The sequence below is a fragment of the Mesoplodon mirus genome, assembly GCF_964341445.2.
Source record: "Mesoplodon mirus genome assembly, chromosome: 4".
Lineage (NCBI taxonomy): Eukaryota > Metazoa > Chordata > Mammalia > Artiodactyla > Ziphiidae > Mesoplodon > Mesoplodon mirus.
Window position 1 is genome coordinate 111,347,451 of NC_138979.1, and position 14,975 is coordinate 111,362,425.

General features: G+C 46.9%; 1 protein-coding gene across 3 annotated transcripts in view; it reads left to right on the forward strand.

Annotated features, from left to right (window-relative positions):
• Positions 1 to 2,778: 2,778 nt before the first annotated feature.
• The window catches only part of RYR3 (ryanodine receptor 3), a gene marked incomplete at its 5' end in the record, with an annotated part of 560,922 nt that continues 548,725 nt past the window's right edge, over positions 2,779 to 14,975 (forward strand). For all 3 annotated transcript variants that reach the window (XM_082617154.1, XM_082617153.1, XM_082617155.1), the window contains one exon: positions 2,779 to 2,829. In XM_082617154.1, coding sequence (XP_082473280.1) covers positions 2,779 to 2,829 — 51 coding nt within the window. The remainder of the gene's footprint in view (positions 2,830 to 14,975) is intronic.

Here is a 14,975-nt window from a genome sequence, read left to right on the forward strand (position 1 = left end):
TCAGACAATCCAAGTCGGAATGACAGCTTTGCCACTTACCAGATATATAAATTGACAAGTAACTTAATCTTAGTTTATTCTGCCCCAGACTTCATGGAAGGACTAACAAAGCCCAATATCTGAAATCAATCAATCTATCTATCTATCTATCTACCTATCTACCTATCTACCTATCTATCTATCATCTATCTACTATCCATCTATCTTACCCATACTAGTTTCCTTTCTTTCCACTCTTTCAACTAACCCTGCGGACAAGGGCTTCAGCTGTCATATTCAGTGTTATATCTGCAGACCTGGATGAATTAAATCCTAAAGTGGTGAGACAATTTGATCACCTGACTACACCATCATTACTGGTAAATTTTGGGGAAATCTTAGAGAATGGAAGAGGATTTCACATGGAAGTGAATGTTGTACTTTCCCCAAAATATAGGCTGAAACTATAGGCTGAGCCCCGGAAAAAATCCTAGACTGGGTAATTAAAAAGATCGCTTTTGTGCACACTAAAGCAATGTAAGGACCACCCAGAATCCAAGCAGATGCACTCAGTGTCAGAGCAAGGAGTGTCGTTCCCACTTCCTTTTGTGGTGGGGTTATTTGACCGATAAAGCAGGTAGTGCCTGTCCTACCCCACGTATCTTGATTTCAGTAAAGTGTGTGAAAAAGGCATTTGTAGTCTCATGGACAAGAAAAAATGTGGGCTGCAAAATAATATATTTAGGTAGGTTCTTTACCTATCAAATAATCATAGACAAAAGTATGAAACTTGACCCAAGAAGGTGTCTAGTGATATGGCAAAGTTATGCCATACCATAGTTTAATGATAATTAGCACTTTGGATGGCATAACCTAGATTCAAAAATGTCTTAAAGGACCATATACAGACAGAAACAAATAAAATGAATTAGAAGAGAAAGAAATATTTTTTAAAGCTGGTACTTAAGTACTTAGACATGACTAAAGTGGGGAAGTCTTGACTTTAGTGGCTCATGTGGGAAAGAGAAAAAAAAAACTACAGAAATTCTAGTTAAATGCAGACATAAGGTGTCATTGGTGCTGCTCCAAAGCCAATCCAATATTAGGCTGCATGGACAGACTGTCCAAAACAAGGGAGGAGAGCACTACGAATTAGGAGGAAGAAGACAAACTGGAATGCTTATAACTAGGCCATCAGAGGTGATGGAGGCTCTGCAGACTGTGCTATGGGGGATGGCCAGGGGAGGAGGAATGTTTGGCCAGGAGATGGGAAAAGTGGATGGTGGGTCACAGAGGTGAGCATGACAGGTGCCCTCCCAGTATGTGAAGGGCCACGATGTGCAGATGGTTTGCTTTACCCTAGGCAGGCTTCAGAAGAGGCACTAGGGCCAAGGTGCAGCCTCTGGAAGGAAGCAGTTTGGGTAAAATATAAGAAAAAAACACACTATTTTTCTTAGCATCTCTGATGTCCAGTAGAAAATGTGAGACTGGAGTCCAGGAAAGAGGTCTGAAGGTAGAGCCAAGAGAAAGGCCATCCACACAGAAGCTGCAAAATTGGTTGGGGTTTTCAGTGTCCTCTGCCGCCAGTAGCCCAGAATTGTCACACATACATCTTCCGGGTTCCTCTTCATCCTAGGTGCACTGCTCTTCGTGGCACCTCTTCTCTTGAAAGCTTCTCTCACCCTGGAACTTCTTGGCCAGCAGACAGAAGGGGGCATCCTGTACCCTCAGCTTTAGAAAGGACCAGTCTGACAGCCTCCCACTTCTGGAAAGTGACCTAAGTCCGGGTGAGATGTCAGCAGTCCAAGGACCTGGAAGCGGTCCCACTGTATATACTATTCTCTATCTTTTTTAGAGTTCCCAGAGCTGGCACCCTAAAATGCAGAGTAAGTTTAGGAGATGAGGGGTAGTCAGAGAGAAGGGGTTTTCATGCCACCTGACCTCTGAACTGTGGATGGAATCCCTGGAAGCTCTCTGAGGTCCCGCGAGATGTTACTCTGTCCAGCAACAATGGATAATCAAGGGCTGCGGTAAAACAGACTGCTTGGATTTTGAAGAGGCGATGGGGCTCTCTTAAGGTGCAGAAAGGGCTATTCAGGGAATTGCAAACTTTGTTTTGAATGGACAGACACCCTCACGGCACCGTTTTCTCCCTGCTGCTCGGAAGAGCACAGGCACACGCCTCTCAGCCTTCCGCGGCTGGGGCTCCGAAGGAGGCGCTCGGGTCGGAGCAAAACATTCGTGTCGCCCCCGGCCCCACTGCGCCACACACACACGAGGGGAAAGTGTGCAAAGCGAGGGGGTTGGCGCCCAATCTGGGAACGCTGGAGCTAAGCACCTGGCCTTTGTTTGCAAATCGGCGCGGGGTAGGGGCACCCTCCCGTCGCCGCGGGGCGCGCGTCTCCGCGGAGCGGGCAGAGCAGCGCGGCGCGGCGCGGCGCGGTGCGGGGGAGGCCCCACGGCCCCCGCCCGGGTGCCTGCGCCGCCCCCCGTCCGCTCCGTGCGCCCGGCGCTGCGCTCTACGCGGGCCCCGCGGCCGCCGCACACTTGGCTGGGGCGAGAAGCGAGAGGGTAGGCGGGCTGCCTGGCTGGCGTTGGCGCTCTGCAGTGCAGTGTTAGCCCAGCTCCCTATATGGTCGGGGATTAGCTCGGCGCTGCTGAGGCTGAGCCAGGAGCCGGAGGAGGAGGAGGAGGAAGAGGAGGAGGAGAAAGAGCGCAGCAGCCGCGGGCGCACGCCGAGCGGCTGCCGGGCGAAGCAGAGGCGCCGGCGGCTGGGGCACCGCCGACGCCTCGGGAACCATGGCCGAAGGGGGAGAAGGAGGCGAGGACGAGATCCAGTTCCTGCGGACTGTAAGTCTCCGCGGCGGGGGCGAGGCGGCGGGCAGGTGGGGAGGAGCGCGGAGCCGGGCGAGGAGGGGCTGCGCTGCGCCGCGGTGCCCGATGCGCGGTGCCCGATGCCAGGAGCCTGGCGCGTTCTCCGCACCCGCGGGGCCGCGAGGGGGCTGCGCGGGAAGGGGCACCTTCTCCCGCCTGTCCCTTCTTCCCCTGACCCCAGACCTCCACCTCCACCTCTACCGCTCTCCGGGCAACTTGCTACTTGATCCGAAACCTTTGATGCCCAAACTTCCAGCCAGGGTTCGCTCGCTGTTGTTCTGACCCGGAGGATCAGAAGTGGAGGCTCTCGCCCCAGAGTGGACCCCGCTCTTTCACCCCAGCACTCCACCCCAGCCCCCTGTCGCCTCCTCCACGCACTGGGGAACCGCCAGAAGGAACCAGCGGGGCAGGGGCGAGCATGGGGCACCGAGAAGTGGGCGCAGGCGCTGGGTCCCAGTCCTGGGATCGCTCGGAAGGGAAATCGCCCGGCACTGCCCCTCGCACGTTCAGCCCCAAGCCGGCAGCTGCTGCTGGAGCGTTGCTTGACTGCGCCGAGTGTAAGAGCCGTGGCTTCTGCTACCCGCTTTTCCGAGCCCCGCAGGACAGGGAAACCCCGGGCTCTGGCTCCGCGTCACTCAGGTCCCCTCCCTGGCACCGGAGGGCGCTGCTCCGCTCCAGATTTTAGGGGAAGTGGCGGGGTTGGGGGCTGGGGTGGAGTCTGTCGTAACCACATCCACCTTGCCCCTTAGGAGTTGATGTGAAGGTTTTCGGGGTGGACGACAACCAGTAGGGGTGGGGACATTGGGGTGCGTCCCAGCTCTGATTTTCGCCAAGTGACCTTGAGCGAGTCGCATAATCCGTCCTTCCAAGCCTCAGTTTCCTCATGGGTAAAATGAAAAAAATACAACCAACATTTCAGGGTGATAAGGATTAAATGAGATAGTGAATGTCATAATGTTTTGTAAACCGTAAATTGCTCTGTAAGTGTTAGATCATTTTATATGCGCTGCCTAGCCGTCAGGGATTGGAATCCTTCCTTCTCTCCTTCTCTTCAAGTGCCGCCTTCAAACCTGGTCTCTGAAGATCACAACTGAGCTCTTGTCCATCTTTTGCACCATTCCCTCTCCTTCATGGAGTGCTTCCTTACAATTCCCTTTAGTTTCTCTTCCAAACATGGTTTCTCTTTTGGGGGTGGGACTTGGATCTCGTTTGGGACCCAGTACCCTTCTGGTACTACCTTCTGATACTGCAGAATTATCCATCTTTTCATCCTGGCTCTGATCTGCAGACCCAGACCCCATCCTCATCTCTCACACTGCACACAAGACAACCACACATACCACTCCTTACAGCCCTTTTGCTGTAAATCTGCCTGTTCCCACCAAAGCCCTGTGAGATCCTTAGGCTATCCTTCCAACAGGTGTTCTTGGTATTGCGTGGATGGCAGCTCAGGTGCTTCCTGCCTTGTGCCTTCCTCAATCAGTCATTTCTTCTGCTTCTTATTAATGATCTTCTAGGTATTGTTGATGGAAGAAGCTCCATTCTGACAGACAGGCTCAGTGTTGGGTAGATGACCGAGAGGGTCAAGGCGAAGTCCTAGTGGTTTTCTTGAGATCCGATCCTATGTGTTTCTCTTGGCTTCTGTGGCCATCTTTCCTGACTTTTCCTCTCCATCAGGCAGTGTCACTGTTTTTTTGGTACACCTGTAACCAAGGCTTACCGTAGAGCAGTGGGCTCTTTTAAAGAGCCCACTTTAGGAGGTAGGCTCCTTTTAAAGCCCATTCATGGCCCCCTGTGTGGTTCAAGGATCCAGGTTAAGAACCTTTGTTGCAGAGGTACTGCATGTCAGTTATGGCTTCTGTTGAGACCTGCAAGTGACCATGGGGGCTAGTGATTCCAAATGTGGCCTTGATCCTTTTCCTTCTAGTAATCACCTTAAGCATTTTTAGGTGTGTTCCTCAGTAACCCTATGAAGCAGCTTAACTTCTTTCAGCTTTGGCTTATTGGGGAGAGAATAGATGATGAAACTGAGGCACAGGAAATCAAGTGACTTGGCCATGGTTGCCCAGCAAGTTACTGATCACTGTCATTCCATAATGTTAAATTAAATTCCCACTAGAGCCTGACATTGAGCATTACTCCAGAGGTTATAGTCTTAAGAATATACTGAGATGAGAACTGCCGCTTTCTGAACCCTGACTCTCTCCCTCTGTATCCATGAATTAGACAAAATTATTTCTCCAAACCTAATTGATGTAAGCTTTTGATCTGCATGAGATTTTGGTTTTATCTTGCTGCTTTTAGAGGTGTCAGGAATTATGGGACTGTGCTATCAGTGGAAAATTTTCACTTCTGACCAAGACTAGGTTTGAGAACGTAATATTTCAGTTTAAACTCCCCCACCTACCTTTACCTTAGAGTTTCTTTCTTTTCCCAAAACAGTGTCTTTGAAAGCATTTTGGCCATATGTTAGTCATGTAATGCCTCTTTGCCTTAACATTGTCCTGGACCAGAAGGTGGTTGATTTTTGACGATGAAATAGAATTCTGTCTTTGCAACCGTGAACTTCAGAGGGTTGCTACTCCAGGAGCAGGGGCTTTCTAACCTACTTAAAAAAAAATAGACCATAGACTAGTACTGTGTCAAGGACCCTTGTCAAATTGTTGATGGTTACCGTGTCCTATTTATCATGATAGTGACAAAAATGAAAGCAGCTAGAACTATCGATGACCTGAAATGGACCAGAATTACTGCAGTAATCCCTGTAGGCGTGTGTACTGGTGCTTCAGGCACTAGCTGGGCGGTAGTGTTCATCTTGGTTGCCTCCTCTGATACATTTGAAGCCCACCCTTTCCTAAGTCGGGGGCAGGTCTTACACAAGGGGTTTGGAATGTAAGCACATCATGTTAACTAAAAGCTCCTATACCCCAAACTTGAAAATGGCTGTGTAAAACTACCGATTCTCTCCTGGCCTTCCGAAATCATCTAAGTGATTCGTCATGGCAGTCATCTAAGTCAATGAGAGCGCGTCAGCCAGACGGATAGACCTAAGAATTTTCTCGAAGGCTACAATTTTCTCTCCCACTGCTGCTGGCAGTGGCATCATCCTCCCTTCCGATTGCTCTTGCTGACGTAGCCAGTGTCACTGTCACTGTCAGTGGCTCTGAAGCTGCTCAGAAGCAGATAAACCTGCCAGCCGCCGATCTGAGAGCAAGAAGTTAGGGTGAGAAGAGTGACAATTACCCTATCTCCAGACGGTTGGTGGAGCGGCTGGCACTGCTTCATGCTTTGAGAGTGCCAGGAAGAAGATGGTCTCTCCCCCCGATTTTTTTCCCCTTGGACTACAGCATCCGTGAAAAAAGAGAGAAAGGAAAACCTCCAAGCCTCAGCTTGCTGTTTTAAAATGCCACAGCCTTCTCTTTGCCAACGCCCTCTCCACCACAAAGTTAACCGAGACAGAACTCAAAATGAGATGGTGTTCCTTTCTATTAGTTTCCATTAAAGATAGGTCATAGATGCCTCATTTAACCCTCCTTGTAGAAAGTTGTCCTCCTTCATCTAAATTTGCAGCTCTCAAGCGATGGGAGAAGGCACTTGGGCTGAGAACTGAGACTGCTCCTGTGGTCTTGGCTTCCTCCCTACAGGGTGACTAGGACAAATCCCTGAATTTGAGCTGCATGAGCTCACGTCGGTCCAGAGCACGTGCTCGTGCCAGGTTGGGATGACACTGAACTTTCCTTTGGTGGTTTATAGATTGCTGCTTGCTTCTCCCCTCAGCTGAGTCCATTTACATAACAGCGGCTTGTTGCCAGTGTCTTGCTTTTGGTAGCTTTTCCTCAGGGAGGCGGGGCGAGGAGGTGGACAACAGTGACTTTTTCCTTCAAGCACATCTGCTCTCGGGGCGACGGTGCTTGGTGATGGAGGGAGTGCCAGAATGCAGACCCAGTACCAGGTGTGTGTGGTTGGACAGCAGGGCTGTGCTGTGCTGCCGAATCCGGTCTAATGGTTAAAATGGCAAAAAAGCAGAATATTCCCACGCTCTGGGTCTCCCAATATGGCTTCGCACTTTCTCAGTCCCTTTTCCTTTGGCTTTGGAAAGCTGATCTTACTAAGGAGCTGTAGCAGGATAGCTGGACACCTGATATCCCCTCCTTTCCAGGGAAATGCCCTGGGTGGATGTAGAAGGAAGCCAGTTCCTTCTCACAGAAATTAACTTGTGTCAGAAGGTCACATCAGCACGGGGGTGGGGGTGGGGGTGGGGGTGGAGCTTCTCCCCAGAGGCACTAATTGCCGTGACCAGGGTTGTCCTGGGGGATTGGGAGCTGCCGAGCTCCAGGGAATGAGGTGATGGTGACTGTGAACCTGGAAATGTTTGGCGTGCGTTGCAGCCCAGTGTAAGAGGAGTGGGACCAAGAACAGGTCTGCAGTTGAATAAGGTGTGTCTGACGTCTGAATATTTTTTCTGATGCGAATATGATTGTCAAGCTGGATGAGGACACTTAAGTGAAATACATTTTTTTCACAATTCTTTATTTCTTTTCCAATTCTGAATTAGAGGAAGACAAATATATTTCCTGGGTTCCTTAGGGTTGATCTGAGGGGAAAAAATGTTGAAAAAGAAAGGGTGGGAGGAATTTATCTGGAGAGCAAAATACCCTGGTAATTATTTTTGAAGGATTTGTATTGAAATAGATCTTATTATGAATATCTGTGTTCACTTGCCTCTGTTGCTTTTTTTGTGATCACCTGTTTTCACTACTTGCTGGGAAGGAATTTTATTTCATCATTTGGCTCTTCCTTTAACTTACAACTTAAAGTGAGTTTAGTTTAGAAGCCACTGGCTTCATCATTTTCTAATTGACTTGCATCCTCTTGCCTGATTCTTCCCAATCTCTTGTGTAGGCCCTGAAATGTCTTCAGAAACCAACACTCCAGCTCATTTCCCACTACCCCACATCCATATAAACTCTTCTTTATTAGCTCTGTCTTTAAGCTACCCTTAATACAAGATTTACCCAATAGCAGTGGAATGATAGAATAAAAAAATTGAACTCGGAGGCAGGAATTCTTATTTCTAGCCCTAGCTCACTGTGACCTTGAATGAGTCCCTTAAGAAAATGGAGATCTTCCACACTGTATCGAGGTAGAACTTGCTTTAGTAGCTTCACAGAAGAGTCACGAGAGGCAACGGTCATTCCAACAGTACCTCAAAAGGGAGAAGAGGGTGTGCTTCATCGGGTATTATCATTGTGTTTCTCCTGCACGAGGAAATCAGCCCTGCTTGTGACTGGATCTTGTCGAAAAGCGTATTTCCCCTTCCTCTAAAATGCTCTCTGTCTCAGGGCCTCTCTTTCATCCCAGAGTCGTTAGACGGTCTCCAGTGTTGGTCCAGCCCCAGCATATCTGGGAAATTACTTGACTAAAGCAAACGCCAGCTTCCCTCAAGCTATTTGACTAGAAAACTTGATTGAGAAGACAAGTCAGTTGGTGCAAGAGCCTTCAAAAGCCTAGTTAGGTCCCCAGGATTCCAGCCACCAAACAGAACCTTCAGAGTTACTTCTTCTCAGATAATTACCAAAGCTACGATTTCCCATTGGACCACCTGTTCCTATTGAATCCCTTATCTCTTCCCTTCAAAGCTACCCCTCCCGTTTCCTCCCTCCCATTTCTTTTATGAGCCCCATTGTCCTTTCCCCCAGAGCACCGGGACCAGCTTTCTTATAAAGCCCACGCTGCTTTTCCTCCCAGGGATTTTGCTGCTTCAGTCACGTCTGTTTGGAGAGTCAGGGCCTTTGAAAAGTTCCTTTCTGGCCGCACCTGGATGAAGCAGATGCTTTTGTGGTGGATCCCAGCCAATGCTGAGGCTGCAGGGCACCACTTCTCCCCAGGGAGCCACGTCGGGTCCTCGGGCTTCAGGCTGACATCCTCTCAGCCATCTTCCTGTTTGGAAGCCGGTGGGGTATTTTAGGGACAAAGACATTTCCAGCCACTGCAGCTTCCTTTGCTTCAGTGAGTTTTGCCATCATAGCACCTCTTCAACTCAGAGAGAGGGAATGAAAAGTGCTGGTACCTTGGTCCTGATCCTGCTACAGGGATGGGCCTTGTGAGGTGCCAGGATTGTTTTTTTCCCTCCTTATGTCATTTCTGATTCCTGATTGTTAGAAAACAAAGTTCAGATCAGCTCTGAGACTGATGATGCAGTATTCAAAAATCAAAGAGCTGTGTCTCCTCTCCTCAAATGCACTTCTTCCCTTGTCTAGCTCAGAGCACATTGCTGACTCTACAGGAATGCTGTGGGCTATTGTCCTTTTAGGCCGGACATGGCCTTACCAGTAGGAGACACTGAGGCACGAGGCCCTGTTTTTCTTTGTTGGTTTTTTCTTTTCCTTTCACCTTCCACCTCCTTAGACAGTGAACTCCTCATTGATTACAGGTCTCCCAGCCCCCATTCAGGCTTGACTACTTGAAGAGGTCTTACTTTATTGGATCTGGTGCCCAAGAAGAGGGACAGCAAACATTATATCCTAAAATCAGATCACAGAGAGATTCAGAAATTTTCACAGGAGCCATCCCCTCCGGGGTGACAGCTGCTTGTTGCTGCTTACTTTTCAGAGTGCAAAGGAGGCAGGAGAGAGCTCTAGAGACAGAACCTTACAGGCCATCAACAGTTTTCTACTGAGTTTAGTTTACATGTGGTTTTATGCCATAGGAACCAACCCATGTGAAGAGCAAGGCAGCACAACTTTCAGGAAAGTGTAAGAATGCAAATCTGAGTTGGCGTCAGTGTCAGTGTGACCCAGAAGGCTAACATTTTCCTTGGTCTGCCTTTGGGATGAAGCATTGACTCAAGAAATTCCCTCTAGCAAAATATAGAAATGCAAAATTGTTAGCTCAGCAGGTGCCGTTAATGATTAGCATCATTAGCAGAGCCAGTTTCTGAAGAAATAGGAATTGGAGTCGTGACACCTGAGAGCACTTGGGAGCATTCCTGAGAGGGGCAAGCCTGGGTGAGCACTGCACTGGTTCCTGGGGAACCCTGAGTAGGCAGAAGAAGCACCAGGGCACGGAAGTCTGGGTTCTGGGGGTGGTGGCACAGAGACTCCATCTTTATCTACTTATGACCTTTGATCACAGGAGAGGAATCCTTGAGCTACATGGGAGAAAGTGGCCAACCTCATTTCAGGCATTGGGAAGATTGCTGTTCGCAGCCAGGACTGGTGCTAATAAATACTTTGTTTTAGATAATTCAGAATCAGAGACAACAGTTAGAAAAAGAAAGCCTCAGATTGCTATAAGATGGGGTGACTCTACTTCAAACAGAGTACTAAGGCAGCGCCTTCCTGAAGAAGAAGAATGTTCAAGTGACAACACTCCATTGTCAGTTATCATATTTGGTGATGTGTTGCTCTTCATTATCCCAGGCAAATGCTCCAGAGTCCCTGAAACCAGATCAGGGACAATTAGAACAATTCCTACAGCAATAAAGGAGAATGCCAAGGAGAGCTGCCTATCCTCCAACAGAGCAAATAGAAAAGGCTCTTACTGGAAGGTACCTGCTTCTCAAACACATCAGTGACAGGGACTGGCATTTACTCTCTGATAATTTCACAGTTGAGTTCTCTAATGGGCCTGAGCAGAGAGAGCTAGTCAGTGGGACTACGGGAAGAAATGGAAAGTTCTCCATCAATGGCACCTAAATGTTCCACAGTGTAAGAAGTATTGATTGGCACTGCTGTACTGTATGCTGTGGACCAGATCCAGACTGTAAATAACACTGGGGCAGTAAGTGGGATTTAGTTGGCCACAACTTCACATTGAACCAAAAGCTGAATCCAAGCAGTCTCATCAAAATAAGGCAGGCAATCCAGGAAAAGTGTGAGCCCCTCAAGAGCCCCTTCATCTCTATCATCCAGGACACATAGATATTGCTCTCAACTATAGCAGTGGTCCACCTCCAAGTCGGCCTCTCTTCTGTCCAGGCTGCCTAGAAAAGAGGAGTCCAAGAATAAACCATAGTGATGTCTTGAGTAAATCTCATTTCTTTGCAAGAGGGATTTTAAGATGAAAAACAGAACAGAACATACCAGTCAAATGGGTGAAATCAGAGCAAAAGCATTCGCTTTATTTGGTGGCATTTCCATCACCAGATACCTGTAGGATTGTCTGCCCTTCCCTAGGTCTTAGTTCATCCATTTCTGAAGACATGGCAATAATGTATATCTCTGGGATGCCTTGAAAATAGGAGTGAAGAGATTCTGAGTCTCCTCCAGGAGAATTAGATATGTGTATATGGAAGGAGTAGCTTGGAATAAAAGAATGTTTCATTGCCCCATTGCCTGAAAAGTTTCCTATCCACCTAAAGCGTTGGCCACAGATTATAAACTCCAGGGACACAGAGGTCTTAAATTCAGTCTACTCCAAATCCCTAGGTAGCAGTAGATTAGAGGGCTCACTTTTAAACACTTTTGGGGCCAGGCAGGTAACTAAATGTGTGAATCAGGCTTTATTTGCAGAGAGAGATGGGCCTGATCTACACATTCAAATAAAAAAAATTCTTAAACGTGGCCAGCCAAGCAAAACTCATCTGCAGCAGGATCCTGAGCTGTCTGCCAGGTTGCAGCCGTGGATGAACCCTCAGATTCTGAGTGAATGCGCTCCCTGGAATGCATGAATATTTTTATGAGCAGGATCGGGCTCACAATACACCTCAAGGTCCTTGGATGAAAATGTCAACATAAAAGACAATGTATCATCTGTTACAGTGTATAAGAGAGAGATTGGCAGGCAGACAGATTAGTGGGGTTAATAAATGATAGACTGGATCATCAAAATGAATGCAGATTGTGCCAGCCTTTAAACACCCTTTAAAATTGTCATATAGATATAGATATCACAAAATATAAAGTAAGCAGGGTATCCATTCAACATTTATTGACCAGCCTGGACCTTGGCAAGTGACTGGAAGTTACATAGATGAATAAAACATCTTAATGTTCCACGCCTCCAACAGCTGGAGGTCACGAGGGAGCTCAGTCTGGTTTTGAGGTAGCAAGGATATGACTTCAGATGCATTTCTAACAATTAATTTCACTTTTCCATACCTCTGCGGTACAAAAATTTTCTTATTAACATCTACGGCCTTGTGGATGTTTCTTAACTTCTGCGCCTATTTTCTCATGGGTTAAATGAGAGTAGTAATAGTGCGTCTCTCCAAGCATTGTTGTGAGGATTAAATGAGTTAATCCATGTAAGGTGCTTGGAAGAGTGCCCAAAATATAGTTAAGTCCTCGGTAAATATTAGCTATTAATATTGTCTCAACAACCAGTGTAAAACAGCGACATTAGTCACACTAGTTACTCCAAATGTCATTGCACATCCATTTTAAAGTTGGAAAGTACAAAGGGACAACGCCCTGGGATTATTCCATGGTCTGGATTGCTGACATTCTGCTTAAGTATAATATGACCAGGCCTTGTGAATGGAAATGAGCCTCGGATGGACACGGCCCCAAGTGCACAGACTGAAAGGTCAGTTCTCAGAGTGTCTACCGTGCACAGCCTCTTGATGCAAATGTTGATTGACTCTTCCTCTGGCAATTTTTGATTACCTGTATCAGTGGGTAGGCAACGTGGCTTGCAGAATCCTAAACACAAGCAACACATTGTCCTTAGTTTGGGGAGATGTTTGTTCAACCGATGTCTTAAGTATGGAAATTTGCCTTTCAGGGAATTCGCTGTATTTTTAGCAATTCAGGGTCATCCCACTGTAAAGATCTGGTTGTGCACCTTACCTGATCCCTTCTCATGTCTGTGGATGCAAAACTTGAACCTAAAGTAAAGCTTGATTTTTGTTACGTACTTTAGTGCCCTCTCCTCTGAAGGGTCCTGCTGCAGGCAGTGGCCCAAGCTTCTGATTTTTACCTCCCTCTTCCTCTACCAAACATTATTTCCATTATTTCTCCTCTGCTTTCCATAGAATTAAATTTGGATAATGTTGCTTATTTAATCTTTATCAGGAATTTTCCCTTCCCTGGATGAGGGTAGATGTTTACCTAGTTAAAATTCTCTGGTCCTTGAGGAGTGACAGGTGTAATGGGAGTCTAGGCGTGTGGGCTGGCTGGTGGTTCCTTGTTTTTGATTAGGTTGTAGCCCCCAGCTGGCTCTTTATTTTCATTCATAAAGCTGGTCCCGACAACCGAAACAATTGGGCTAAGTAGATGGGAAGTTATATTTTAAAAAATTAAAGTGAGGGCTTCCCTGGTGGCGCAGTGGTTGGGGGTCTGCCTGCTGATGCAGGGGACACGGGTTCGTGCCCCGGTCCGGGAAGATCCCGCATGCCGGCTGGGCCCGTGAGCCATGGCCACTGAGCCTGCGCGTCCGGAGCCTGTGCTCCGCAACAGGAGAGGCCACAACAGTGAGAGGCCCGTGTACCGCAAAAAAAAAAAAAAAAAAATTAAAGTGAGATTTCCCCCAGCTAATAGAGAATGGGGTGGGGGGGGCTTTTGATTTCTTTAAAGAAAGGAGGAGATTTTTTTTTTAGTACTGAATCTGGATGTTTCACTAGCCATAAATTTCACTTTTTTAGTGTTGAATAGAAAACTAAACTCTATGAATGAGCTATTTCATTGAATCTAGCCTCAGTTTCCTTCCTAATCTATAGAATGGTGACTGTCATAATTAATTCACAGGAAGGGGTCAGGATGCAATGACCACACCCTGAGTGTCTCCAGAGCCAAGCCCTATTTTGTTACTACTGGCTGCCTCCTTCCCCTCAACATCTGATAATGTCTGCTGCTTGAGGATGACCTCAGAAAGCATACTTTATAAAATATAAAATGCTATAAAGATGTCACACATGCACATTAGAACCTGGGCAACAGTGAAGTCTGATTACATATGTCTGGAGCTCACTATTCTAATCAAATACATTTTAGATCAAAGTTATTCTGACATATTTATTTTTGTACATAAATATTATTGTAGTGACTCATAATTAGGCATAATTGTACATGATTCACATAAATGACTATAATTAGTATAAATTTTCCCTAGCTAGACCAATTTTTTAAAATTGCATGTCTTAGTTCTCTCCTATTATCAGCCTTAAAGTTGATGGTCTCTCTGGTACCCCCGCCATTTTCAGATCACCATTATCATCTTTGTCATCAGTGTCAACACCATCGTCACTTGTAGTCTTTGATAAGAGAGTGTTTAAGAGCTCAAGGTAAAACAGACCTGAGTGTGAATTCTCGATTGATCATTTGCAGGCTGTAAGACCCTGACTGTTTCCTCATCTCTAAAATGGGAATATTGATAACTTTTCATGTAGCTTTTGAGATCATTAAATGTGGTAATGTTTGTAGAGCTGTAATGAGCACAGTATCTCATACTATGCATATTTTCTCCTCTGCGCTACAATATATGATGTGATATAATACATATTCTCATGGTAGGTCCTTCTCCCCAGTGGATGGGCATTCCCTTTGCCAGGTCCCCAGCACCCATGCTCAGCCTGTGCTTCTACGAGCCACCTGGGATCCTGAAGCAGCTGCTCTTCAATGATTCGGGAACTGTTTAGAGGGTAGACAATGTACTTTAAAACTGTTTATTTACTACAATTTCTAACTCAGTTAACTGGAAAAAAAATCTAAATAGCTCTCCCACCTGCTCCCTAGAAGCCTTTGCCAAATGAAATCCTGTGGGTGTGCACGTGTTCCTGCTTGGGTTTCTGCATGTATGAAGGTTGCAGTCCCAAATAGTGTTTTTACGGACAACAGGAACCTGGGCCTGACTTCCAGCTGCTTTATAGGTGATGACAAATACGTTTACTGATTCTTGGGCTTTGCTCTGGTCTCTGGCTGTGCTAAGTGCATGTCACTCATGTTCATGTCCTGGTGAACCCTCCAGAATACACATAAGAAGGCAAATAACTCACAGAGCCCAAAGGGCTCTGCATCTAGTTTAAACTCCCCAGATCAAATGAAAATTAAAAGTAGGTTTACTGGGGTTTTAGAGTACAAGAGATTTAAGGTTAACCTCTGTCTCACCCATAGGTTAGGTATAATATGCTGTTGGGGAAGATATGCTCCTTTGCCCCAGACTTCTCTCTCACCATATGACAA